At 45.8% G+C, this 27974-nt stretch overlaps 2 protein-coding genes across 4 annotated transcripts in view; one reads left to right on the top strand and one right to left on the bottom strand.

Annotated features, from left to right (window-relative positions):
- The window catches only part of RHOQ (ras homolog family member Q), a 60873-nt gene extending 59368 nt beyond the window's left edge, over positions 1–1505 (top strand). The window contains exon 5 of the mRNA XM_056568102.1: positions 110–1505. Coding sequence (XP_056424077.1) covers positions 110–265 — 156 coding nt within the window. The 3' untranslated portion in view covers positions 266–1505. The remainder of the gene's footprint in view (positions 1–109) is intronic.
- On the bottom strand, positions 317–27974 carry PIGF (phosphatidylinositol glycan anchor biosynthesis class F). 3 transcript variants are annotated; one of them, XM_056568099.1, is made up of 6 exons: positions 27858–27974; positions 23141–23375; positions 21596–21687; positions 20169–20285; positions 14929–15037; positions 317–658 (listed from the first exon to the last, which is right to left on the bottom strand). In XM_056568099.1, the coding sequence occupies exons 2-6, from the start codon at positions 23369–23371 to the stop codon at positions 545–547; spliced, it is 663 nt and encodes a 220-aa protein (XP_056424074.1). In that variant the 5' UTR covers positions 23372–23375; positions 27858–27974; the 3' UTR covers positions 317–544. The 3 variants fall into 3 exon arrangements, with proteins under 3 accessions (XP_056424074.1, XP_056424075.1, XP_056424073.1); XM_056568100.1 differs by having other exon boundaries at positions 23141–23372; positions 27858–27949; XM_056568098.1 differs by lacking the exon at positions 27858–27974 and adding an exon at positions 27652–27796.

Genomic DNA, 27974 nt, shown 5'->3' with positions numbered 1-27974 from the left:
AAAAAAAAAAATATATATATATATATATATATATATACGCATTTCACATTGTAAACTGAAGCTTTATGGATCATTTTCGTAAATAAATGCCTCTTTTTCCCATTGACAGATCGGGGCGTGCTGCTACGTTGAGTGCTCAGCTTTGACGCAGAAGGGACTGAAAGCGGTCTTTGACGAGTCCATTATTGCTATTTTAACTCCAAAGAAGAACCCCATGAAGAAAAGAATAGGCTCGAGATGCATAAACTGCTGTCTGATCACGTGAGCCGCGCGCGCCGCTCCTACGGTACGAGTCCCATGCACACCACAGTCGTACCACGGCTGCACATAAGACTTTTATTGACCTGCTTTACAGACACGTTGCTGGTGGCAGCATCACATCGGGGACATGATAGCTCAAACCTTCAGAAGGAAAGGTGTTGGTTCTCAGGGTCTAATTTATAGCGGCACTATGTGTGCAGTGTGTGGTGACTGCGCTTGTTCTGGTCCGCATCTTAAGTCCCATTGCACAAAACAGAAGATCCGGTCTTGCGCCCCGCTCTTACTATCTGCTTTTGTATGTGAGCCGTTTCCTGTTCCAGTAAATCCAGAAGGGAGCCAGTAGAAGACCAACGACGTATCCGAACGTAGCACCTAGTGAGCAGGAGACTGGCCATACCTGCAGAAGGAAATAATAAAGCTTTAATAGCACAAAGGTAGGAGCACAAAGGAAACCAGTGTCCCGGATATATACATCACGTATCTACTGGTTACTGATTTAATAAAGTGTAAAGAAACATTAAAGGGGTAATCCATTGCTCAGCATTTGGAACAAACTGTTCCGAACACAGGAGCCGGGAGCTCGTGATGTCATAGCCCCGCCCCTCATTACATCACACCCCACCCCCTCAATGCAAGTCTATGGGAAGGGGCGTGACGGCATGAGGGGACGGGGCTATGACGTCACGAACTCACAGCGCCGGCTCCAGCGTTTGGAGCAAACTGTTCCGAACACTGGAGCCTGGAGCTTGTGACGTCATAGCCCAGCCCCCTCATGACATCACACCCCGCCCCCTCAATGCAAGTCTATGGGAGGGAGCGTGACAGCCGTCACGCTCCCTCCCATAGACTTGCATTGAGGGGGTGGGGCTATGGCGTCACGAACTCCTGGCGCCGGCTCCAGCGTTTGAAACAGTTTGCTCCAAACGCTGAGCAGCGGAGTACCCCTTTCATTTCCTACTTTAGTCTCACCAGGACGGGTCCTAATATGTCAAACCCTCTTAGGGTATGTTCAGACGCTGGAATTTCCGTCCGGAACGCCGCTTGAAACTCTGCCCGGAGATTCCGCTGCAGCAGAGTCGCGTTGTATTCAACAGGATTCTGCTGCACTGTGCACACGGCAGAATTTCCGTGCCCGATGTTTCAGTGTCAGAAATTCCAAACCTGCTCATTGTTTCTGTGGACTCCGCACGGAATGCATTGCCGTCTATGACATCAGTGATATATATAATAAATATTATGCCGGCGCCCGAAGTCTGAGTAATTCTGTAGTGTGAACATAGCCTTACACATGCACCCATAAAACGGACAGGGATAACGCCTTTATTCAAGGGGCCCTCATATAGAAAATAATATGTCCTTGTGTGATCCCTACTAGCAGGGGGGGGGGGTGCAGAGACATGATGCCGGGATGGCCTGTCCTGTCGGGTGAATCATACCAGGAATGAGTGTCCACAGCTGAACCGAAGCTCATGGATCTATGATAAAGCCGAGAGTTCCAGAGGATATACTAGACTTCCTAGGTAATTGATAAACATTACATGTATTTATTGATTTGTCAACTTGTACGCCTTAGTAAATACTCAAAAAAATATAAATTCTGGAGCTAGTTTTGTCCGTGTTCGCACTAGTGTAATATGGTCGTATCTTTACATTAGTACAGCAGTCATTTCGGGTCATCAGTCCAATGGTTGGGCAGCCATAATATGGATGCAAAAATGCACCTGGGTTTGGCTAGTGTGAACCCGGCTTTACTCTGTGGGTGGATAGTATTACTTCAGCGCTACCCACCCCCTGCAGCGTAGCCACACCCCCTGGAGACCATGTGACTTATGACAAATTGTCTCTGGCTGCATGGAATGGTGCAAAATACAACTGTAAAATAAAAAGAATTGCACTAAAGCACTTCCGGGCGTGGGTCACCAACAAAGCAACTCATGGAGGTAATAAAAATGTATTACACAGTATTATAACTTGGCATCAAGGAAAAAGTCCTGGAATAGCACTTTAAAGGGTTTATCTAGGAACAGAAAAACAAAAGCTAATTTCTTCCAAAAACAGCGCCACACCTGTCCTCCTCTTGTGTGTGGTATTACAACTTGGCTGCATTCACTTCAATGGGACTGAGCTGTAATACCACACCCAACCTGAGGACAGGAGTGGCGCTGTTTTTCTTTCTTACTTAATTTTTTTTTTTAAAGAAATCTAGATCAGTTTTTCTTATCCTGGATAGTTTAACTATCCACTGGCATGTATGTAACCAGTGTGATGCAAATATTGTTGGTAAAGGACAATAATAACTCTCCAGCCAATGCACAATTCCCAGCAGGTGCGACCTCTTCAGGGCATGCCGAAAGTTGTAGTTTTGCAACAGCTGGAGCGTCACAGGACAGATCGCTAGTGAAGGGTATGTCCGATCATTGGGTGCATGGAAATAAAATAATTTTTTTGTAGAGCAAACAATAATTCCAGTGTTTCCCAATCAGGGTGCCTCCAGCTGTGGCAAAACTACCACTCCCAGCATGCCCGGACAGCCAAAGGCTGTCCGGGCATGCTGTGAGTGTTAGTTTTGCAACAGCTGGAGGCACCCTGATTGGGAAACACTGCAATACTCTGTAATTGTTATTAATTTACATCCTTCTTGGAGAATGTGATTAGTGTATAGAATAACATTGATGGCCCGTAAAACTTACTAAACTACCACAGCAGATGCCATCTATAGAACAGTATATATATATATATATATATATATATATATGATTCAAAAGCTTAATGTACAGCACAGTCTGCTCTATAGAACACTCACATACTGGTACCCTAATGTTATAGCAAATATAGGAAGAAATTACTACAGGGGTGCTCAGTACTTAGTGCATCCTAGTTTAACCATTTATGGACAACTTGTACAATGTGCCAGTCTCTCAGGAGAGGTGACCTGAAACCTAGAAGACCTAGTACTTTAAATCAGTCATTTAAGTGGATCTGTCATCGGACTATGCCGCCGTAGGTAAGGGTGTCATAGTATAGGGGACAGGTCAACTCTCCTAAGTACAAAATAATGTGGATCAAGGTAACTAGTAGCCATTAGGTAATACAGACACATGCCTTTTATTCATTCATTAGATCAGTTTTCCCAACTAGTGTGCATACAGCAGTAATAGGAACGCCCCCCCCCCCCCCCCCTTCACATCACTAGTCTTGTCCTGAGCAGACAGGAGGGAAGGTGGGAGGAGGATCAGGAGCTCTGCATTCAGAGTCTGTGATGTGATATCAGGGGAACAAGGGAGAGAGCACAGCAGATATGAAGGGATCTGGCTAATAACATTATACACTGCTCAAAAAATAAATGGAACACTAAGATAACACATCCTAGATCTGAATGGGCCAGTCCATAGCATTAATGCCTTCCTCTTGCAGGAACTGCTGACACACTCCAGCCACATGAGGTCTAGCATTGTCTTGCATTAGGAGGAACCCAGGGGCAACCGCACCAGCATATGGTCTCACAAGGGGTCTGAGGATCTCATCTCGGTACCTAATGGCAGTTAGGCTACCTTTGGCAAGCACATGGAGGGCTGTGCGGCCACCCAAAGAAATTCCAACCCACACCATTACTGACCCACCGCCAAACCGGTCATGCTGGAGGAAGTTGCAGGCAGCAGAACATTCTCCACGGTGTCTCCAGACTCTGTCACGTCTGTCACATGTGCTCTGTGTGAACCTGCTTTAATCTGTGAAGAACACAGGGCACCAGTGGCGAATTTGCCAATCTTGGTGTTCTCTGGCAAATTCCGCCGGCCCTCATACCACCCTCATGGAGTCTGTTTCTGACTGTTTGAGTGGACACATGCACATTTGTGGCCTGCTGGAGGTCATTTTGCAGGGCTCTGGCAGTGCTCCTCCTTGCACAAAGTCCTGCTGCTGGGTTGTTGCCCTCCTATGGTCTCCTCCATGTCTCCTGTTGTACTGGCCTGTCTCCTGATAGCGCCTCCATGCTCTGGACACAGCTGACAGACACAGCAAACCTTCTTGCCACAGCTCGCATTGATGTGCCATCCTGGATGAGCTGCAATACCTAAGCCACTTGTGTGGGTTGTAGACTCAGTCTCATGCTGCCACTAGAGTGAAAGCACCGCCAGCATTCATAAGTGACCAAAACATCAGCCAGGAAGCATAGGGACTGAGAAGTCGTCTGTGGTCACCACCTGCAGAATGACTCCTTTATTGGGGGTGCCTTACTAATTACCTATAATTTCCACCTGTTGTCTGTTCCATTTCCACCACAGCATGTGAAATTGATTGTCAATCAGTGTTGCTTCCTGAGTGGACAGTGTGATTTCACAGAAGTGTCATTGACTTGGAGTTACATTGTGTTGTTTAAGTGTTCCCTTTATTATTTTGAGCAGTTATTAGTAAGCTGCTTTATTATACTTTTTAACACCATAAAAAGGTTGTTTCTTTTGCTGGACAACTCCTTAAAGGGGTATTGTAAATTGATCAGCTTGTTCTCCCCTATCCATAGCAGCAGTCTGTTCCCCACCGATCAGCTTATTATCCTTTATAGCAGCAGTCAGTCGCCTGAAGATCAGCTTGTTCTCCCCTATCTATATCAGCAGTTAGTCGCCTGAAGATCAGCTTGTTCTCCCCTATCTATAGCAGCAGTCTGTTCCCCACCGATCAGCTTGTTCTCCCCTATCTATAGAAGCAGTCAGTTCCCCTCCGATCAGCTTGTTCTCTATCTATAGCAGCAGTCTGTTCCCCACCGATCAGCTTGTTCTCCCCTATCTATAGCAGCAGTCAGTTCTCCTCCGATCAGCTTGTTCTCCCCTATCTATAGCAGCAGTCAGTTCCCCTCCGATCAGCTTGTTCTCCCCTATCTATAGCAGCAGTCTGTTCCCCACCGATCAGCTTGTTCTCTATCTATAGCAGCAGTCTGTTCCCCTCCGATCAGCTTGTTCTCCCCTATCTATAGCAGCAGTCAGTTCTCCTCCGATCAGCTTGTTCTCCCCTATCTATAGCAGCAGTCAGTTCCCCTCCGATCAGCTTGTTCTCCCCTATCTATAGCAGCAGTCTGTTCCCCTCCGATCAGCTTGTTCTCCCCTATCTATAGCAGCAGTCTGTTCCCCCCTATCTATAGCAGCAGTCTGTTCCCCTCCGATCAGCTTGTTCTCCCCCATCTATAGCAGCAGTCTGTTCCCCTCCGATCAGCTTGTTCTCCCCTATCTATAGCAGCAGTCTGTCCCCTCCGATCAGCTTGTTCTCTCCTATCTATAGCAGCAGTCTGTTCCCCTCCTATCAGCTTGTTCTCCCCCATCTATAGCAGCAGTCTGTTCCCCTCCGATCAGCTTGTTCTCCCCCATCTATAGCAGCAGTCTGTTCCCCTCCAATCAGCTTGTTCTCCCCTATCTATAGCAGCAGTCTGTCCCCTCCGATCAGCTTGTTCTCCCCTATCTATAGCAGCAGTCTGTCCCCTCCGATCAGCTTGTTCTCCCCTATCTATAGCAGCAGTCTGTTACCCACCGATCAGCTTGTTCTCCCCCATCTATAGCAGCAGTCTGTTCCCCTCCGATCAGCTTGCTCTCCCCTATCTATAGCAGCAGTCTGTTCCCCCCGATCAGCTTGTTCTCCCCTATCTATAGCAGCAGTCTGTTCCCCTCCGATCAGCTTGTTCTCCCCTATCTATAGCAGCAGTCTGTCCCCTCCGATCAGCTTGTTCTCCCCTATCTATAGCAGCAGTCTGTTCCCCCCAATCAGCTTGTTCTCCCCTATCTATAGCAGCAGTCTGTTCCCCTCCGATCAGCTTGTTCTCCCCTATCTATAGCAGCAGTCTGTTCTCCTCCGATCAGCTTGTTCTCCCCTATCTATAGCAGCAGTCTGTTCCCCTCCGATCAGCTTGTTCTCCCCTATCTATAGCAGCAGTCTGTTCCCCTCCGATCAGCTTGTTCTCTCCGATCTATAGCAGCAGTCTGTTCCCCACCGATCAGCTTGTTCTCTATCTATAGCAGCAGTCTGTTCCCCTCCGATCAGCTTGTTCTCCCCTATCTATAGCAGCAGTCTGTCCCCTCCGATCAGCTTGTTCTCCCCTATCTATAGCAGCAGTCTGTTCCCCCCAATCAGCTTGTTCTCCCCTATCTATAGCAGCAGTCTGTTCCCCTCCGATCAGCTTGTTCTCCCCTATCTATAGCAGCAGTCTGTTCCCCTCCGATCAGCTTGTTCTCTCCGATCTATAGCAGCAGTCTGTTCCCCTCCGATCAGCTTGTTCTCCCCTATCTATAGCAGCAGTCTGTTCCCCTCCGATCAGCTTGTTCTCCCCTATCTATAGCAGCAGTCAGTTCCCCTCCGATCAGCTTGTTCTCTATCTATAGCAGCAGTCTGTTCCCCTCCGATCAGCTTGTTCTCCCCTATCTATAGCAGCAGTCTGTTCCCCTCTAATCAGCTTGTTCTCCCCTATCTATAGCAGCAGTCTGTTCCCCACCGATCAGCTTGTTCTCCCCTATAGCAGCAGTCTGTTCCCCTCCGATCAGCTTGTTCTCCCCTATCTATAGCAGCAGTCTGTTCCCCTCTGATCAGCTTCTCTCCTATCTATAGCAGCAGGCTGTTCCCCTCCGATCAGCTTGTTCTCCCCTATCTATAGCAGCAGTCTGTTCCCCTCCGATCAGCTTGTTCTCCCCTATCTATAGCAGCAGTCTGTCCCCTCCGATCAGCTTGTTCTCCCCTATCTATAGCAGCAGTCTGTTCCCCCCAATCAGCTTGTTCTCCCCTATCTATAGCAGCAGTCTGTTCCCCTCCGATCAGCTTGCTCTCCCCTATCTATAGCAGCAGTCTGTTCCCCCTGATCAGCTTGTTCTCCCCTATCTATAGCAGCAGTCTGTTCCCCCTGATCAGCTTGTTCTCCCCTATCTATAGCAGCAGTCTGTTCTCCTCCGATCAGCTTGTTCTCCCCCATCTATAGCAGCAGTCTGTTCCCCTCCGATCAGCTTGTTCTCCCCTATCTATAGCAGCAGTCTGTTCCCCTCCGATCAGCTTGCTCTCCCCTATCTATAGCAGCAGTCTGTTCCCCTCCGATCAGCTTGTTCTCCCCTATCTATAGCAGCAGTCTGTTCCCCTCCGATCAGCTTGTTCTCTCCGATCTATAGCAGCAGTCTGTTCTCCTCCGATCAGCTTGTTCTCCCCTATCTATAGCAGCAGTCTGTTCTCCTCCGATCAGCTTGTTCTCCCCCATCTATAGCAGCAGTCTGTTCCCCTCCGATCAGCTTGTTCTCCCCTATCTATAGCAGCAGTCTGTTCCCCCCAATCAGCTTGTTCTCCCCTATCTATAGCAGCAGTCTGTTCCCCACCGATCAGCTTGTTCTCCCCTATCTATAGCAGCAGTCTGTTCCCCACCGATCAGCTTGTTCTCCCCTATCTATAGCAGCAGTCTGTTCCCCACCGATCAGCTTGTTCTCCCCTATCTATAGCAGCAGTCTGTTCCCCCTGATCAGCTTGTTCTCCCCTATCTATAGCAGCAGTCTGTTCCCCTCCGATCAGCTTGTTCTCCCCTATCTATAGCAGCAGTCTGTTCCCCTCCGATCAGCTTGTTCTCCCCTATAGCAGCAGTCTGTTCCCCTCCGATCAGCTTGTTCTCCCCTATCTATAGCAGCAGTCTGTTCCCCCTGATCAGCTTGTTCTCTCCTATCTATAGCAGCAGTCTGTTCCCCTCCGATCAGCTTGTTCTCTCCTATCCATAAAGGGGATAACACGCTGAGACAAGGCAGCCCCATTTATTTATGAAATGATGAGACTTCAGTAAAGCAGAGAGCTGTGAATATTAATATAAAGAGAATAATTCTCTATATATTCAGCACAATGAACTTCCACATCTTTACCAATGCCTGCTCCATGTGTGTGTATGAAGGTCGGGGAGAACACGCAGGGTATATACTTGTCTCTCTAATAAAACCAGTGCGGCTTCTGTAGAGCTGCAGTTTTTCTATATCGCTGCATGTTGTACATTTTACATTAAGCTTCTCCATGGATATTGTGTCAAAGTATTTTCTATTGGTCTACAGCTACAAAGGCACTGTGTTTTTAATATTGCTTTTTTACATTCAAGAGGTACTGAACGCTGGGGTTATGTACAGACTGCAGCAAGTATAAAACTTACTGGTAGACTAATGTGTTATTTTGTACATTGGAGGCTTTGTATAGCCGCACATGTCAGTAGTATGAAGAAACTGCATTGCCTAGAGCCGAGGTATTGTCGATGTCTTGTGAAAACGCACATCACTTCACTCGTGGGCAAGCTTGGAAAAAACTATAAACTTTAATGTGAGCCTCTGCACAACTTGATCACGCCGATGTGCCTCAGTATCTCTGATGTGATGAGTTCATTTATCATTGCCTAATAAACCTGTGCGGTGTTTACTACAAGCGTCTGTCTATAGACTTCTTTCTGGTAAAATATGGAGGCCAGATGAACACATTGCATATCACAGACATATGTAGTGACAGCTCAGGCCTCATTCACATGACTGTATGAAGGAGCCCCGCCCCCTCAATGCAAGTCTATGGGAGGGGGCGTGACGTGTCTGTATGAAGGAGTCCCACCCCCTCAATGCAAGTCTATGGGAGGGGCTCCTTCATACAGACATGTCACACCCCCTCCCATAAACTTGTATAGAGAGGGCAGTGCGTGGCATCACAAGGGAGAAGGATACTCTGGCCCCATGGTCGTGAGTCTTCAGACACAGAGCGATCAAGTGGGTGCTGCATGAGAGATTGCGGGGGTCCCCAGCGACGCGATCAGACATCTAATCCCTTATCCTTTGGAGAGGGGATAAGATGTCTTAGGGTCGCAGTACCCCTTTAAGGCGGTATACCAGTGCTTAAAAACATATCCCCTGGATAAAGCATATGCGTGTGATCACAGGGTTCCAGTGTTGCTATACACAATACATGGAGCATGTGCAGCCCCACTGCTCCATGTAGAAGTGAGAGCCGGGGCCCCATTCTGGATATCAAGGGGTGTCCAAGAAGTCGGACCCCACTGCGATCAGGTTCTTATACCCTATCCACAGGAATACCCCCCTTTAGGGTACGTTCACACGGGTTTCCAGCTGCGTATTTGAAAGGGGGCGGGCTCTTAGTGGCTGTCCGCAGCAGATTTTCCGCTGCGAAATTTCTTCTGAGGAACATCCATTGCAAACCCCATTGAAGTCAATAGGGTCTGCGGCGGATTTTCTGCAACAGAAATTCCACAGCGGAAAATCTGCTGCAGACAGCCACGAAGAGCCCGCCCCCTTTCAAATACACAGCGGGAAACCCGCAAATAAATCCACCCGTGTGAATGTACCTTTAGGCTAAGTTCACATGGCGGAATATGTGCGGAATGTCCGCCTGGAAAACACAGGATAACATTACACACATTTGCTTGTTTCAACGGCTCTAGGACCGCTCAGAAATGCGCTGTCTTCATAGACGGCAATGCATTTCCCAGCAGAAACACTGAACAGGTAATCAGGATTTCTGTGGCAGAATTTTCTGCAGCAGAAATTCTGCCATGTGCAAAGTGCAGCAGAATCCCATTGAAATCAATAAGACTCTGCAGCAGAATTTCTAAGTGGAATATTTCCATGGAATTCTGCTCAGAAATTCCGCCATGTGAACATAGCCTTAGGCGGAAAATGTGGGGAATGTCTGCCTGGAAAACACGGGCAGACATTTGGCACATTTGCTTGTTCCGCCGGTACTAGGACTGCTCAGAGATGTGCTGTCTCCATAGACAGCAATGCATTTCCGAGCGCAATCTGGAGAAAAAAATTATCCTGTTCATGGTTTCTGTGGACCTCAAAATCTGGAAGTTCCAGTACAGCAGGATCCCACTGAAATCAATGGGACTGTGAATTTTCGAGCTGAATTTTCCAAACAGATACCACTTGGCAATTATGCCGTGTGAACATGGCTTTAAAGGGGTACTTTCATGTCAGGAACTATATGGAGCGGGATAGGTTTTCTATGGGGATTTGCTCCTACTCTGGACAGTTCCTAAAATGGACAGTGGTGTCAGTAGAGAGCACTGTGGTCAGGCAGAAAGGAAATTCAAAAAGAACATATCAGCTTCTGTATACTACAGAGGAAGTTAAGTACTGGAAGGATTAAGATTTTTTAATAGAAGTAATTTACAAATCTGTTTAACTTTCTGGCACCAGTTGATTTAAAAAAAAAAAAAAAAAAAATTTCCAGTGGAGTACCCCTTTAACCCATTAAGGACGCAGTACGTAAATGTACGTCCTGGTGCGGTGGTACTTAACGCACCAGGACGTACATTTACGTCCTGTGCATAACCGCGGGCATCGGAGCGATGCCCGTGTCATGCGCGGCTGATCCCGGCTGCTGATCGCAGCCAGGGACCCGCCGGCAATGGCCGACGCCCGCGATCTCGCGGGCGTCCGCCATTAACCCATCAGGTGCCGGAATCAATACAGATCCCGGCATCTGCGGCAGCGCGCGATTTCAATGAATGATCGGATCGCCCGCAGCTGCCTCTGTCCGGCTCCCGGCGTCTTCTGCTCTGGTCTGAGATCGAGCAGACCAGAGCAAAAGATCGCCGATAACACTGATCTGTTCTATGTCCTATACATAAAACAGATCAGTATTAGCAATCATGGTATTGCTATGAATAGTCCCCTATGGGGACTATTCAAGTGTAAAAAAAAATGTAAAAGTAAAAAATAAGTGAAAAATCCCCTCCCCCAATAAAAAAGTAAAATGTCCGTTTTTTTCCTATTTTACCCCCAAAAAGCGTAAAAAATAAATTTTATAGACATATTTGGTATCACCAAGAGCGTAAATGTCCGAACTATTAAAATAAAATGTTAATGATCCCGTACGGTGAACGTAAAAAAAAATAAAGTCCAAAATTGCTACTTTTTTAATACATTTTATTTAAAAAATTTTTATAAAAAATGTATTAAAAGTTTTTTATATGCAGATGTGGTATCAAAAAAAGTACAGATCATGGCGCAAAAAATGAGCCCCCATACCACCGCTTATACGGAAAAATAAAAAAGTTAGAGGTCATCAAAATAAAGGGATTATAAACGTACTAATTTGGTTAAAAAGTTTGTGATTTTTTTTAAGCGCAACAATAATATAAAAGTATGTAATAATGGGTATCATTTTAATCGTATTGACCCTCAGAATAAAGAACACACGTCATTTTTACCGTAAATTGTACGGCGTGAAAACGGAACCTTCCAAAATTAGCAAAATTGCGTTTTTCTTTTAAATTTCCCCACAAAAATAGAGTTTTTTGGTTGCGTCATACATTTTATGATATAATGAGTGATGTCATTACAAAGGACAACTGGTCGCGCAAAAAGCAAGCCCTCATACTAGTCTGTGGATGAAAATATAAAAGAGTTATGATTTTTAGAAGGCGAGGAGGAAAAAATGAAAACGTAAAAATTAAATTGTCTGAGTCCTTAAGGCCAAAATGGGCTGAGTCCTTAAGGGGTTAAAGGAATTGACTGGAGATCTAAAACTTTCGTCATATTTTACCAATGCTGCCTCTCCCTTATCAGGCATGTGACTTCTTCGCCCCCTACTGGGTCCCTGCTTTCTCAGCAAGAATGGTAGGTGGAGGAATTGTTTTTCCCCCAGAATATTTAAAGGGGTACTCCGGTGCTTAGACATCTTAGCCTTAGCCGCTGGGGACCCCCGGGATCTTGCACGCGGCACCCCGTTTGTAATCAGTCCCCAGAGCGTGCTCGCTCCGGGTCTGATTACTGTCGATCACGGGGCCCGCGGCGTGTGACGTCACGCCTCCGCCCCTGTGTGATGTCACGCTCCGCCCCTCAATGCAAGCCTATGGGAGGGGGTATGACAGCTATCACGCCCCCTCTTGTAGGCTTGCATTGAGGGGCGGAGCGTGACGTCACACGGGGGCGGAGGCACGACGTCACACGCCGTCGGCCCTGTGGTCGCCGGTAATCAGACCTGGAGCGAACACGCTCCGGGGACTGATTACAAACGGGTGCCGCGTGCAAGATCATGGGGGTCCCCAGCGGCGGGACTCCCGCGATCAGGCATCTTATCCCCTATCCTTTGGTATTTTTTATTTTTAAATCAACTGGTGCCAGAAAGTTAAACAGATTTGTAAATTACTTCTATTAAAAAATCTCAATCCTTCCAGTACTTATTAGCAGCTGATTTTAGGAACTGTCCAGAGCAGCATATGTTTGCTATGGGAGTTTACTCCTACTCTGGACAGTTCTTAAAATGGACAGAGATGTCAGCAGAGAGCACTGTGTTCCAAAAAGAAAAGAATTTCCTCTGTAGCATTCAGCAGCTAATAAATACTGGAAGGATTAAGATTTTTTAACAAAAGTAATTAAAAAATCTGTTTAACTTTCTGGCACCAGTTGATTTAAACAAAAAAAAGTTTTCCACCAGAGTACCCCCTTAAAAATCTGCATCATGCCATAAAAGCGGCAGGTGTGTGCAGAGGATGATGTGTACTGCGATTTCGGGTTTGCAAAGTGCTGGGATATCAGCGTTTTACAACCAGGATGCCTCCAGCTGTTGCAAAACTACAACTCCCAGCATGCCTGGACAGCCAAAGTAAAGTAAAAAGAAAAGTAATTTTAAATATTTGATTATTTTGGCGGGGTCAGCCGACTATCTAACCTGTATGGGGACCTCCCGACTCTCCCCTGATAGATGACGTCAGGGAAGATAAGGATTAGACACATTGGATTTCAATTGCCTGATCCTTTTGTTCATGGGGTGATAAGTTTCATCAGAGAAGTCTGGCAGCGGCTTTCCCCCTTCACTCCATTCAGAACACACGGATGCTCAGCTGAGCTGAACGTTCATGTGCATACGGGAACATGGAGTGAGTCAATGCCGTACTCCGCAAGGGGCCGTACAGTGGCAGACAGAGTCTCCTGCAGCACTGTCCAAGCCTCGTCTCTATCCTACCAAAATAAATGGGAGTCTCCGCCCTCCAACATTTACATCCTGGACTCGTAGCATCATGAAGATTGAGACTATTTTAATTTAGTCATCATGGAGATATATATGTAATTTATGGGAATGTCTTCACACGAGCCATCCAGAAAAGCTATTTGGTACAATTATTACTAGGGGAAACTTTCAATTGAGCAGCACATATGGGGTCACCAGCCAATTACATCCCATATTATAGGCTAATAAAATCCTATAGATAAGAGATTATCCTGCTCGTCTGACATACAGGATGGGGCTGTACAATTCATCAGTTCTCAATGACTAATAAAGCTGAGGAGCAGAGGAGTAAATAGGCGGTAAATGACATTTAGAGATGAGCAAACTTACAGTAAATTCGATTCGTCACGAACTTCTCGGCTCGGCAGTTGATGACTTATCCTGTATAAATGAGTTCAGCTTTCAGGTGCTCCGGTGGGCATGAGACTCTTTCCTAGGACTGTATCTACCTTTTCCAGCCCACCGGAGCACCTGAAAGCTGAACTAATTTATGCAGGATAAGCCATGAACTGCCGAGCCGAGAAGTTCGTGACGAATCAAATATACAGTAAGTTCACTCATCTCTAATGACATTATCAGTGTAAAATAATACATTTATAGAGCTTACCTCCCCAAACATTGTACAGAGCGCAGACCTGGCAACCGTAACTAAACTGGCACCAGATCTATTACACTATGTTCCAGCTATTAAAGGAGAAGGATCATGCCCAAAAAACGTATTTCCCATCTGCAATCTTAAAAAGGGGTTATCCAGGGAAAAAACTTTTTTTATATATATCAACTGGCTCCAGAAAGTTAAACAGATTTGAAATTACTTCTATTTAAAAAATCTTAACCCTTTCAGTACTTATGAGCTGCTGAAGTTGAGTTGTTCTTTTCTGTCTAAGTGCTCTCTGATGACACGTGTCTCAGGAACTGTCCAGAGTACAAGCAAATCCCCATAGCAAACCTCTTCTACTCTGTGCAGTTCCAGAGACAAGCAGAGATGTCAGCAGAGAGCACTGTTGTCAGACAGAAAAGAACAACTTAACTACAGCAACTGATAATTATTGGAAGGATTAAGATTTTTTAATAGAAGTCATTTACAAATCTGTTTAATTTTCTGGAGCCAGTTGAGATACAGTTTTTCCTGGAATATCCCTTTAAACTTATCCCCTATTCTGCGGATAGGGGATAAGGTTTTTGGGCATGACATATCTCCTTTAAAACTATTTTAAAATCAACTGGTGAGAGAAAGTTATACAGATTTGTTAATGACTTCTATTTAAAAATCTTAATCCTTACAGTATTTATCAGCTGCTGTATGCTACAGAGGAAGTTGTCTAGTTCTTGTCTGTCTGACCACAGTGCTCTCTGCTGACACCTCTGTCCATGTCAGGAACTGTCCAGAGTAAGAGCAAATCCCCATAGCAAACCTCTCCTGCACTGGACAGTTCCTGACATGGACAGAGGTGGCAGTAGAGAGCACAGTGGTCCGACTGGAAAGAACCACACAACTTTTTCTGTAGCATAAAGAAGCTGATAAGTACTGGAAGGATTAATATTTTTTTAAATAGAAGTAATTTACAAGTCTGTTTAACTTTCTGTGACCAGTTGATTTGAAAATATATTCTGTTCCTCCCGAGTACCCCTTTAAAACACACTGAATATAAATGGAGAACTAACCTGCCAAGGCCTATCCCAGTCTAATGGTATAGGGAATGCTCCCAGCCAGGCTCCTACTATACTGCAGATTGTGGTGATCTGTAGACTGTGATCCCAGACGGACATCGCCCTGAGAAGAAAACAAAATAACACAGCAAGTGTAAAGAACATAATAATAATAATTGGCTCATCTATTACCAATATCTGACTTCCAATATATAAACTTCCTAAGGGCCCATTCATACTATGGAATTTCTGAAAATTCCTGTGCAGCAGCCTCTTATTGATTTCAATAGAATTCTGCTGCACTGTGCACACTGCAGAATTTCTGCAGCAAAAATTAAGGCGCGGAAATTTTATGCCGCGGAAACTCAAATTTCAGACTCATTCTTTCAGAGGAATCCACTTGGAAATGCAATTAAGGGGCAAATACGAGCTCTGACTGACTAAGTTGGCGCCTGCTGCTAACAGAATGTCCACCCAGAATTTCTTCAGGCAGATATTCCATAGTGTCAATGGGCCTTAAAGGGGTACTCCGGTGGAAAACTTTATTTATTTTGTTTTTAAATGAACTGGTGCCAGAAAATTAAACTGATTTGTAAATTACCGTATATACTCGAGTATAAGCCGACCCGAGTATAAGCCGAGACCCCTAATTTCAACCCAAAATCCCAGGAAAAGTTATTGACTCGAGTATAAGCCTAGGGTGGGAAATACCTCATCCCCCCCTGTCATCATCCAGACCCGTCATTAACATCCTCATCATCATCCCACACATCCCCCCTTCATCATCCTCTTATCATCCCACACATCCCCCCTTCATCATCCCCTTATCATCCCACACATCCCCCCTTCATCATCCCCTTGTCATCATCCCACACATCCCCCCTTCATCATCCCCTTATCATCCCGCACATCCCGCACATCCCCCCTTCATCATCCCCTTATCATCCCACACATCCCCCCTTCATCATCCCCTTGTCATCATCCCACACATCCCCCCTTCATCATCCCCTTATCATCCCACACCCCCCCCCTTCATCATCCCCACACCACCCCTTCATCATCCTCTTCTCATCATTCGCCCTCAGTGGTCTTCAACCTGCGGACCTCCAGAGGTTTCAAAACTACAACTCCCAGCAAGCCCGGGCAGCCATCGGCTGTCCGGGCTTGCTGGGAGTTGTAGTTTTGAAACCTCCGGAGGTCCGCAGGTTGAAGACCACTGCGGCCTTCAACATCATCCAGCCCCCTCTCACCCCCTTTAGTTCTGAGTACTCACCTCCGCTCGGCGCTGGTCCGGTCCTGCAGGGCTGTCCGGTGAGGAGGTGGTCCGGTGAGGAGGTGGTCCGGGCTGCTATCTTCACCGGGGGCGCCTCTTCTCCGCGCTTCTGGCCCGGAATAGAGGCGTTGCCTTGACAATGACGCAGAATTACGTTGGCAATGAACGCACCTCTGCGTCGTTGTCACGGCAACGTGACTATTCTGAGGCCGGGCCCGAAGCGCTTAGAAGAGGCCTCCCCGGTGAAGATAGCAGCCCGGAACCAGTATCCCACCGGACCACCTCCTCACCGGACAGTCCTGCAGGACCGGACCAGCGCCGAGCGGAGGTGAGTACTGTACAGAACTAAAGGGGGGTGAGAGGGGGCTGGATGATGTTGAAGGCCGCAGTGGTCTTCAACCTGCGGACCTCCGGAGGTTTCAAAACTACAACTCCCAGCAAGCCCGGACAGCCGATGGCTGCCCGGGCTTGCTGGGAGTTGTAGTTTTGAAACCTCTGGAGGTCCGCAGGTTGAAGACCACTGCGGGTGGGGGAGTTCACTCGAGTATAAGCCGAGGGGGGTGTTTTCAGCACGAAAAATCGTGCTGAAAAACTCGGCCTATACTCGAGTATATACGGTACTTCTATTTGAAAATCTCAATCCTTTCAGCAGCTGTATGCTACATAGGAAATTATTTTCTTTTTTGTGTTGTCCACAGTGCTCTCTGCTGACACCTCTGTCCGTGTCAGAAACTGTCCAGAGCAGCATAAGTTTGCAATGGGGATTTTCTCCTGCTCTGGACAATTCCTGATACAGGCATCAGGTGTCAACAGAGAGCATTGTAGACAACACAAAAAAATAAGTAAAAAAAAAAAATTAAGATTTTCCTCTTTAGCAAACCGCTGCTAATAAGTAACGGAAGGATTAAGATTTTTTTATAGAAGTAATTTACAAATTGTGTTTATCTTTCTGGCACCAGTTGAGTTAAAAAAATAAATAAAAAAATAAATAAATAAATAAATAAATAATGTTTTCCACCGGACTACCCCTTTAAGACATTTCAATATGATCACGACTGTTGATAATTATCACCTGGATTGGGACATGATACCATGTGTCCCTAGTCTGAAAATCTATCTGTACAAGGTATAGTCCTTCACCCAACAAATACATTGTGTATGGCAAGATATTATATCAGTGTTTCCCAACCAGGGGTCCTCCAGCTGTTGCAAAAATACAACTCCCAGCATGCCCGGACAGCCTTTGGCTGTCCGGGCATGCTGGGAGTTGTAGTTTTGCAACAGCTGGAGGCACCCTGGTTGTAAAACGCCGATATCCCAGCACTCGACAAACCGAAATCGCAGTACACACCATCCTCTGCACACACCTGCTGCTTTTATGGCAGGATGTAGATTTTAAATATTCTGTGGAAAAATAATTCCCCACCTACCATTCTTGCTGTGTACTGTGATTTCGGGTTTGCAGAGTTCTGGGATATCAGCGTTTTACAACCAGGGTGCCTCCAGCTGTTGCAAAACTACAAGTCCCAGCATTCCCGGACAGCCAAAGGCTGTCCGGGAATGCTGGCAGTTGTAGTTTTGCAACAGCTGGAGGCACCCTGGTTGGGAAACACAGTACAGTGACCCCCTCGACCTATGATGGCCCTGACATAAGATAATTTCAACATGCGATGGCCTCTCAGAGGCCATCGCATGTTGAAGGCAGCATCAACATACGATGCTTTTGTATGTCGGGGCCATCGCATAAACGACTATCCGGCAGCGCAGACTGCTTCAGCTGCCACCAGATAGCCGCTTACGGTGCCCCGTGTGCTCCGCTGATGGTTTCTTACCTGTCCTCGGGGCTCCGGCGCGTCCTCTTCAGGATCCTCTGCATCGTCGGCGCTCTCCATCGTCGTCCTCACGTCGCCGCGCACTCCGTCCTGTCATCCAATAGGAGCGGCGTGCCTAGCGACGTGATGGCGGCGACAGAGAGCGCGGATCCCGGGGAAGCAGAGACGTCCGGAGCGTCGGGGACAGGCGAGTACAACTTCCTATACTTTACATTGCATGGATCCCTCAACATACGATGGTTTCAACAAACGATGGTTCATTTGGAACGGATTACCATCGTATGTTGAGGGACCACTGTATATATGGTCCCTAGATGTTTTCCTGATTCAGTTGATGCAACTAGCAGATCACTATGGTGCTTCTTGCAATGCGGCTGCTTTGATTACCATAGATACCAATAGAACAACGACGCTATCAAATGCAAGAAAGGTTGAATTCCAGAAGAGTATATCCATAATATTAGCTACATAGTTCATAAGGTTGAGAACAGATCAGAGTCCATTAAGTTTAACCTCTCTCTCTATTGTGTCGCTACTGTGCTGATCCAGAGTGAAGCAAAAAAAACAAAAAACCTTATGAGGCCGATGCCAATTGCCCCAAACCAGTGGAAAAAAATTCCTTCCCAACTCCAATATGGCAGTATATAGAATGAATTCTACATTACACAGTACATAAGAGATAATGGGGGGGGTATTTATCAAAGGATTTATGTGTCCATTTTAACGTAACTTTGGCGCAATACTTTGGCGCAGTGTATTTTTGCGCCAAAGTTTGGCGCATCTTCTCCACTGTCATTTTTACAACTTTCTCAAAATCACACGGTCCTTCCTGTGTGTGATTTCAACTTTAGTCAGTAATTTTCATCATTTGCGCCAATCGATCTTTGGCGCAAATCCCGTTTTTTTGGCCGCAAATCACCGCCAAGAAATTTTGCACATGGAAAACACACTTAGCAATGTCAGAAAATGTAAAAGTGTCAAAATACATTTAAAAAATGTTTTGGTGAAAGCAGCGACACCTCCGGGGCTGCTCAATACTATCCTGCGACATAGTTGTCTCTGAGGAACCTTCACCCTCCGTTGAGCCAGCATTGGACATGGCCACACAGGTTCAGGAAAGGTAAAGCACTAAAGCAGTGGTCTCCAACCTGCGGACCTCCAGATGTTGCAAAACTACAACTCCCAGCATGCCCGGACAGCCGTTGGCTGTCCGGGCATGCTGGAAATTGTAGTTTTGCAACATCTGGAGGTTTGCAGGTTGAAGACCACTGCACTAAAGTAACCAATAAATAAATAAAAAAACTACCCAATTTGAAAATAAAATCCATTCCACATGGCGGCTATAAACCCCACAAAAGAAAATAATTCATGTCGCTTGCTGATATACTGCAGGAGGGACTCCGAAATGGCTGCACAAGGGTTAAAATACGCGTCCTCTGTGTGAAAGGCGCTGTGAACGGCTGATTTCAACATTTGAGCCAAAATTACTAACAACTTGCACCAAATGATAAATTTGGTTCATGTCCACGAAAACCAAAGTGAAAAAAAAAAGGGTAAAAAGAAACTGCCAACAGGTAAAATTTATAAATACCCCCCATTGTTGTGTACAAAACATGTGGTGCTTTTTATACAATTATATATGTACACAGCTATATAGGCATTAAAGGGTAACTCCACTGGAAAACATTTTCTTTTAAATCAACTGGTGCCAGAAAGTTAAACAGATTTGTAAATTACTTCTATTAAAAAATTCCAATCCTTCCCGTACTTATCAGCTGCTGTATACTACACAGGAAGTTCTTTCCTTTTTGAATTTCCTTTCTGCCTGACCACAGTGATCTCTGCTGACACCGCTGTCCATGTCCAGAACTGTCCATAGTAGGAGCAAATCCCCATAGCAAACCTCTCCTGCCCTGGACAGTTCCTGACATGGACAGAGGTGGCAGCAGAGAGCTCTGTGGTCAGGCAGAAAGGAAATTCAAAAAGAAAAGAACTTCCTGTGTAGTATACAGCAGCTGAAAAGTACTGGAAGGATTGGGATTTTTTATTTTTTATAGAAACCATTTACAAATCTATTTACCTTTCTGGCATCAGTTGATTTAAAAGAGAATTGTTTTTCAGTGGAGTACCCCTTTAAATGCAGAACTTACCCATCCTTACTGAACACTCTGATCCAAGCATGAAAGTTTGGTCCTAGTATACAGAGACAGCGAGATGTGGTGAAAGAGGAGAGCAGGACTGCAAACAAAAAGGTTTCCCCCACTGATCTGTATAGGGAACAGAGAAAGAATAAACTGCATAAATCACAATCTACAGCGGACATCACAAAGAAGCAAAGCTGCATGCATTTAAAGGGGTACTCCAGCCCCAAGACATCTGATCCCCTATCCAAAGGAAAGGGGATAAGATGTCTGCGGTGACCGCTGCGATCTTGTATGCAGCACCCACTTGTGGGAGCTCCATGCAGCGCTGCAGCCTCCGAGTCTGCCGGGTCAGGACTATGGGGCCAGAGTATAGTGACATCATGACTCTGCCCCCGTGTGACATCACACCCTCTCCTTGTTTACCATAAGACCCCTCCAATAGACTTGCATTGCGTGGGCGGGGTGTGACATCATTATACTCTGGCCCCGTAGTCGTGACCCGGCCGACTGAGGCTGCGATAGATTGTGGGGGCGATCAGACAACTTATCACCTATCCTTTGGATAGGGGATAAGATGTAGAGTACCCCTTTAAAGCATCATTGTCATTAGAAACAACTTTTGACATGTTGCCCAGACATGTCACAAGTTTAGATTGTACTGGGTCTTACGCCTGAGACCGGCTGTGATCGTTTGTTATAAACCGGTGAAGTGCGCGGACGCCAAATCCAACTCATTCCCTTCATTATAGTCTATGGGGGAATAAGTGAGGGTTGAGTGACAGTCGGAAAGCGAGCGCCTGGATGAAACTCACAATCACAGCGGGTGAGACTAAGTGCAGTCTATACTTTTGACATGTCTGGGCAACATGTAAAATGACAGTGAAGCCTTAAGTGTTCTCCACTGGAAAAAAATCAACAGGTGCCAGAAAGAAACAGATTTGTTAATTACTTCTATTAAAAAATCTTAATCCTTCCAGTACTTAACTACTGTATTATCCACAGGAAGTTCTTTTCTTTTTGAATTTATTTTCTCTTTGACCACAGTGCTCTTTGCTGACACCTCTGTCCATGTCAGGAACTGTCCAGAGTAGGAGCAAATCACCATAGAAAACCTCTCTTGCTCTGGACAGTTCCTGAGACAGACAGAGGTGTCAGCAGAGAGCACTGTGGTCAGACAGAAAGGAAATAAAAAACATAAAAGAACTTCCTGTGGATCATACAGCAGCTGATAAGTACTGGAAGGATTAAGATTTTTTAATAGAAGTCATTTACAAATCTAACTTTCTGGCAACAGTTGAGTAACCCCTTTAAAGGAGTTGTACAATAAAAACTACAACTCCAGGCCTGCCTGGAGTGGTAGTTTTGCAACAGCTGGAGACACCCTGTTTGGGAAACAATGACATAAGACACCCTATTATTTAAGACCTACTTACTCTACAAGAGGCGCCCCATACAGGACGATAATGCCATGGAACAGCAGGCAGGACACACAGAAGTAGAGGCAGGATTTGTATAGTTTATTGACCTGAAATAAATAGGAAATTGTGGAAAAAAGTTCAATTAAACAATAAAAGCTATTGTGTATTTCGGTTGGGCGTCCTAATTATAGAATGCTGAAATGGTCACTCTTATTAAAACTAAGTTTTATGGTAAATAAAAAAATCTTTCTAATGTACTTTGTTTAAAAAAATAAGTTTTATATGTTTTATATGTGTTTAACCCCTTAACGACGCAGGACATAAATGTACGTCCTGGTGATGTGGTACTTAACGTACATTTACGTCCTGAGCATAACCGCGGGCATCGGAGCGATGCCAGCATCATGCGCGGCAGGTCCCGGCTGTGGATCGCAGTCAGGGACCCGCCGGTAATGGCGGACACCCGCGATCCCGCGGATGTCCGCCATTAACCCCTCAGGTGCTGTGATCAATACAGATCCCGGCATCTGCAGAATCGCGGTCACTTAACAGGATGATCGGATCATCCTGCACGGCAGACGGAGGTCCCCTCACCTGCCTCCGCTGCCTTCCGGGAGTCTTCTGCTCTGATCTGCCTTCCCGCAGACCAGAGCAGAAGATGACCGATAACCCTGATCAGTGCTGTGTCCTATACATAGCACTGAACAGGATTAGCAATCGAATGGTTGCTATATATAGTCCCCTATGGGGACTATAAGAGTGTAAAAATAAAAGTAAAAAAAATTAAGTAAAAATTTGAAAAAACCCCTCCCCCAATAAAAAGTAAATTGTCCCATTTTCCCTATTTTACCCCCCAAAAAGTGTAAAAAAAATTATTTTATATACATATTTGGTATCGCCGCGTGCGTAAATATCCAAACTATTAAAATAAATTGTAAATGATCCCGTACGGTGAACGGCGTGAAAGTAAAAAAAAAAAGTCCAAAATAGCTGCTTTTTTATAACATTTTATTCCCCAAAAAATTAATAAAAAAATGTAATAAAAGTTTTGTATAAGCAAATATGGTATTAATAAAAAGTACAGATCACGGTGCAAAAAATTAGCCCTCATACCGCCGCTTATACGGAAAAATGAAAAAGTTATAGGTCGTCAAAATAGAAAGATTTTAAACATACTAATTTAGTTAAAAAGTTTGCGATTTTTTTTTAAGCGCAACAGTAATAGAAAAGTATATAATCATGGGTATCATTTTAATCATATTGACCCAGAGAATAAAGAACACGTTATTTTTACCATAAATTGTACGGCGGGAAAACAAAACTTGCAAAATTTGCAAAAATACAAATAGTATTTTTCTGGTTGCGCCATACATTTTATGGTAAAATGAGTGATGTCATTACGCAGGAAAACTGGTCGCGCAAAAAACAAGCCCTCATACTAGTCTGTGGATGAAAATATAAAAGAGTTATGATAAAACAAAAATGCAAAAATAAAATTGGCCTGGTCCTTAAGGTGAAAATGGGCTTGGTCCTCAAGGGGTTAAAAGCAAAACGCGTTACCTTGTGTGAAAACGAGCTCCTTTTGGTTGAGGGATTTGGTTTCAGGGTTAGACGTAAGAGAACGTTAACAGTGACGACGCAGGCCGAGCAGATGAAGAGCCACGTGAGGTGCGTTCCCAAAAGTGAGAATCCGTCTAGGAGGAGTGGTGGGACGCAGAGAGAGAAGAGGACGGCCAGCCAGCACAGGACGTGTCCAACCGCGACCCTCCGGATCTCCGCTTCGTCCATCATCCTGCTGTCAAAATACAATCATGAGAAAACAATAAAAGATATGTAAATATTAATTAAGAGTAGCTTTCATATAGCAAATCATTACAAGGTATTTAAATGGATATTCTCACCTTGTACAGCAGTGATCGCCAGACTGTGGACCTCCAGTTGTTGCAAAACTACAACTCCCAGCATGCCCGGACAGTCGCTGGCTGTCCGGGCATGCTGGGAGTTGTAGTTTTGCAACAGCTGGAGGTCCACAGTTTTTGGAAACCACTGCCATACAAAACAGTGATGGGGCCTCTTCTTCCTCAGAATTCCCAAAGGATGGACCCCCACCAATTATAAAGTGGGGCCGGGTTTTAATCTACAGAACCATCGTTGTGGCCGGCGCACAAGGACATGGACACCGTCAGGTTGTTCTGTATAGCAATGGCTGGAAGAAAAAAGGAACTGGGAGCCCTGAAAGAAACCTGTCATCACTGTCATGCTGCCTGAACCACAAGTGAATATTAGGGGCTTGTCTGGGATGTGAATTAAAATAAGGGGTAAAGGTCTGGGATGTGAATATTAGGGTCAGGTCAAGTCTGGGATGTGAATATTAGGGGTCAGGTCTGGGATGTGAATATTAGGGGTCAGGTCTGGGATGTGAATATTAGGGGTCAGGTCAGGTCTGGGATGTGAATATTAGGGGTCAGGTCAGGTCTGGGATGTGAATATTAGGGGTCAGGTCAGGTCTGGGATGTGAATATTAGGGGTCAGGTCAGGTCTGGGATGTGAATATTAGGGGTCAGGTCAGGTCTGGGATGTGAATATTAGGGGTCAGGTCAGGTCTGGGATGTGAATATTAGGGTCAGGTCTGGGATGTGAATATTAGGGGTCAGGTCTGTGAATATTAGGGGTCAGGTCTGGGATGTGAATATTAGGGGTCAGGTCTGGGATGTGAATATTAGGGGTCAGGTCTGGGATGTGAATATTAGGGGTCAGGTCTGGGATGTGAATATTAGGGGTCAGGTCTGGGATGTGAATATTAGGGGTCAGGTCTGGGATGTGAATATTAGGGGTCAGGTTTGGGATGTGAATATTAGGGGTCAGGTTTGGGATGTGAATATTAGGGGTCAGGTCTGGGATGTGAATTAATATTAGGGGTCAGGTTTGGGATGTGAAGTAATATTAGGGGTCAGGTTTGGGATGTGAAGTAATATTAGGGGTCGGTCTTGGATGTGAAGTAATATTAAGGGTCAGGTCTGGGATGTGAAGTAATAAGGGTCAGGGGATGTAAATTAATATTAGGGGTCTGGGATGTGAATATTAGGGGTCAGGTCTGGGATGTGAATATTAGGGGTCAGGTTTGGGATGTGAATAAATATTAGGGGTCATTTTTTTAATAAAACAATGTAAGAAAGATTAATAAATAAATGTATGTGGTAATTAAATTGCACGGTTGATGGTGTACACATACTAAAGTCCAAAATTGCGCATTTTTATATGCCATAAAAAAATAAAAAGCAATCAAAATGTCCCACCAAAAAAAAAAAAAAAATGGTACCAATAAAAACTACAGACCACGGTGCAAAAAATGAACCCTCACACATCCCTGTATACGGAAAAATAAAAAAGTTATAGGGGTGAGAAAAGGACCATTTTAACCCCTTAAGGACCAAGCCCATTTTGACTGTAAAGCGTACCCATCAGATCCAACAAAAAAAATGTAATAACACAACAGGACTAGTATGTGTCCAAGCAGGGGGGGGGGGGGGGCAGTGGTTTGACTGGCTTTTTCTGTGAAATACTGAAAATTTTCTTATGAAAGCAATTGCAAAACCTATTGGTTATACATACTTTACAACATATCAAAAGTTTTTGTTTCTGACAGTTCCCATTTAAGGACCAGGCCAACTTTATTTTTGCATTTTTGTTTTTTCCTCCTCGCCTTCTAAAATTCATAACTCTTTGAGGGCTTGTTTTTTGCGCAACCCGTTGTCCTTTGTAATGACATAACTAAATTTACCATAAAATGTATCGCGCAACCAAAAAAATACTATTTGTGTGGGGAAATTGAAAAAAAAAAAAAACGAAACATTGAAAATTTTGGAAGGTTTTATTTTCACGCCGTACAATTTACGGTAAAAATGACGTGTTTTCTTTATTCTGCGGGTTAATACGATTAAAATGATCCTTATGATTACATACTTTTCTATTACTGTACCGCTTTAAAAAAAATGCTAACTTTTTAACCAAATTACCGTATATACTCGAGTATAAGCCGAGTTTTTCAGCACAATTTTTCGTGCTGAAAACGCCCCCTCGGCTTATACTCGAGTGAACTCTCCGCCTGTCAATCCCTTCATCAGTGGTCTTCAACCTGTGGACCTCCAGATGTTGCAAAACTACAACTCCCAGCAAGCCCGGACAGCTGGGTGTTGTAGTTTTGAAACCTCTGGAGGTCGGCAGGTTGAAGACCACTGCAGCCTTCGTCATCATCCAGCCCCCCCCCCTTTTGTTTTGTACTCCCCTCCCCTCGGCGGGACGTTAGGGTGAGCTGGTCCAGGCCATCTATGCTGCAGGGACCGTCCGGTGGGGATGGTTAGCCATTGCGGGCTGTCCATTTTCACCGGGGTGGGGGCCTCTTCTCCGCGCTTCGGCCCCGGAGTAGTGGCGTTGCCTTGACGACGACGCACAGGCCTGAGCATCGCTCCCATGCTCGGTCATGTATACGATGTAAATGTACGTCCTGGTGCTCAAAGTACCGCCGCACCACGACGTACATTTACGTCTGTGGTCGGTAAGGGGTTAAAGGAAATCTGTCACCAGTGTCACCTGCACTAACCTGTCGGTACCGACAGGTAGTGCAGGTGACACTGATGACAATGGTACTTACCTTGTCCCGTTCTGTGCAGGGGGATCTCTGGTAATCTTCTCCATTAGCGGGACTCAGCAGAGAACAGCAGCTTGGGGCATGGGCGGAGTTTAGTGACGTCACTGCTGCCGGGTCCTGGGAACAGCAGGATGATGTCACTAAGCCCCGCCCATGCCCCAAGCTGGGTGCCCGGAGCTAGAGCTAACGGAGATTACTGATATCCCCTACACAGAACGGGACAAGGTAAGTACTGTTGTCAGTAGTGTCACCTGCACTACCTGTCGGTACTGACAGGTTAGTGCAGGTGACACTGGTGACTGATTTCCTTTAAGAACACTAATTTTGGTGCATGTAGTTATATATTTTTTTAAAGTAGTAAACCAAAATAAAACCTATATGAATTGGGTAAACACTGCTATACATGGGCAGGATGTGCAGAGCATTGCCCCCTAGTGTCTGTACATTCCTATCAGGCGGGATTGGACAAACAATTTAGCGGGAGTGGAGCAAACACCCTACAGGAGCAGGTGGGATTGGTCAAAAAAAATCATCGGGAGCGGGATTAAAAAAACAGTCCTGCGGAGGGCTCTACTCTGAGTTGGCGCTTACTTTCAATGGGAGTGTGCTGCAAGGTGGAGTCCGCTTTGAAAATCTGTAGTGTGAACGAGCCCTTATGGCTCCGATTTTGGCTGTGAGACATTTTAGGGGTCATGTCCGGGGTGTGAGACATTTTAGGGGTCAGGTCCGGGGTGTGAGACATTTTAGGGGTCAGGTCCGGGGTGTGAGACATTTTAGGGGTCAGGTCCGAGGTGTGAGACATTTTAGGGGTCAGGTCCGAGGTGTGAGACATTTTAGGGGTCAGGTCCGGGGTGTGAGACATTTTAGGGGTCAGGTCCGGGGTGTGAGACATTTTAGGGGTCAGGTCTGTGAGACATTTTAGGGGTCAGGTCTGTGAGACATTTTAGGGGTCAGGTCTGGGGTGTGAATTAGTATTACGGCTCTGCTCTGGTTAAAGTGTGAGACATTTTAGGGGTCAGGTCTGGGGTGTGAGACATTTTAGGGGTCAGGTCTGGGGTGTGAGACATTTTAGGGGTCAGGTCTGGGGTGTGAGACATTTTAGGGGTCAGGTCTGGGGTGTGAGACATTTTAGGGGTCAGGTCTGGGGTGTGAGACATTTTAGGGGTCAGGTCCGGGGTGTGAGACATTTTAGGGGTCAGGTCTGGGGTGTGAGACATTTTAGGGGTCAGGTCTGGGGTGTGAGACATTTTAGGGGTCAGATACATCTTAGGGCTCTGGGGTCTCACTGTCTGGTCTGGGGGCTGCCAAGGACATGCAGGAATAGATAAACACAGATGTATTGTGGGTGACCGCCCCTATATCAGCCATATTGGTTGTCACTGGTAACACACAACACAATTGCTGCAGATTACTACGAACCTACAGAACCTGGAGTAGTCTGGGTGTTGTGCGAATCTCATCGCAGAGTGTGAACAGACCCCGATACAACCGCATCCATCACAGTCACATCCTGCAGTGTCCGAGCAGCAGCTTATAGGGTCTATACGGGATGGTGACCCCGGGGGTCAGGTTCGTACAGGAGGGTGACCCCCCCCCCCAGAGGTCATCATGCCAGGAGGAAGCACTCACCTGCCGCTCACCGATCCTCCTCCATCACCTGGCCGCCTGGTCCCGCCCACAGCCAATGAGAACGCGGATCGACACAGCCAATAGCGATCCAGAATCCAATAACACGTGATTCGCGTC

The sequence above is a fragment of the Hyla sarda genome, chromosome 3 (assembly GCF_029499605.1).
Source record: "Hyla sarda isolate aHylSar1 chromosome 3, aHylSar1.hap1, whole genome shotgun sequence".
NCBI classification, from domain to species: domain Eukaryota; kingdom Metazoa; phylum Chordata; class Amphibia; order Anura; family Hylidae; genus Hyla; species Hyla sarda.
The sequence above is the reverse complement of the archived record's forward strand: the minus strand, read 5'-3'. Positions and strand labels throughout refer to the sequence as shown.

Coding starts and splice junctions, on each gene's coding strand:
- PIGF (XM_056568098.1), bottom strand. CDS start 27,722: ATGCGGTTGTATCGGGGTCTGTTCACACTCTGCGATGAGATTCGCACA. Junction 23,376..27,651: donor CCCAGACTACTCCAGGTTCT/GTAGGTTCGTAG, acceptor GTATTTTGACAG/CAGGATGATGGACGAAGCGG. Junction 21,688..23,140: donor GGAGCTCGTTTTCACACAAG/GTAACGCGTTTT, acceptor TATTTATTTCAG/GTCAATAAACTATACAAATC.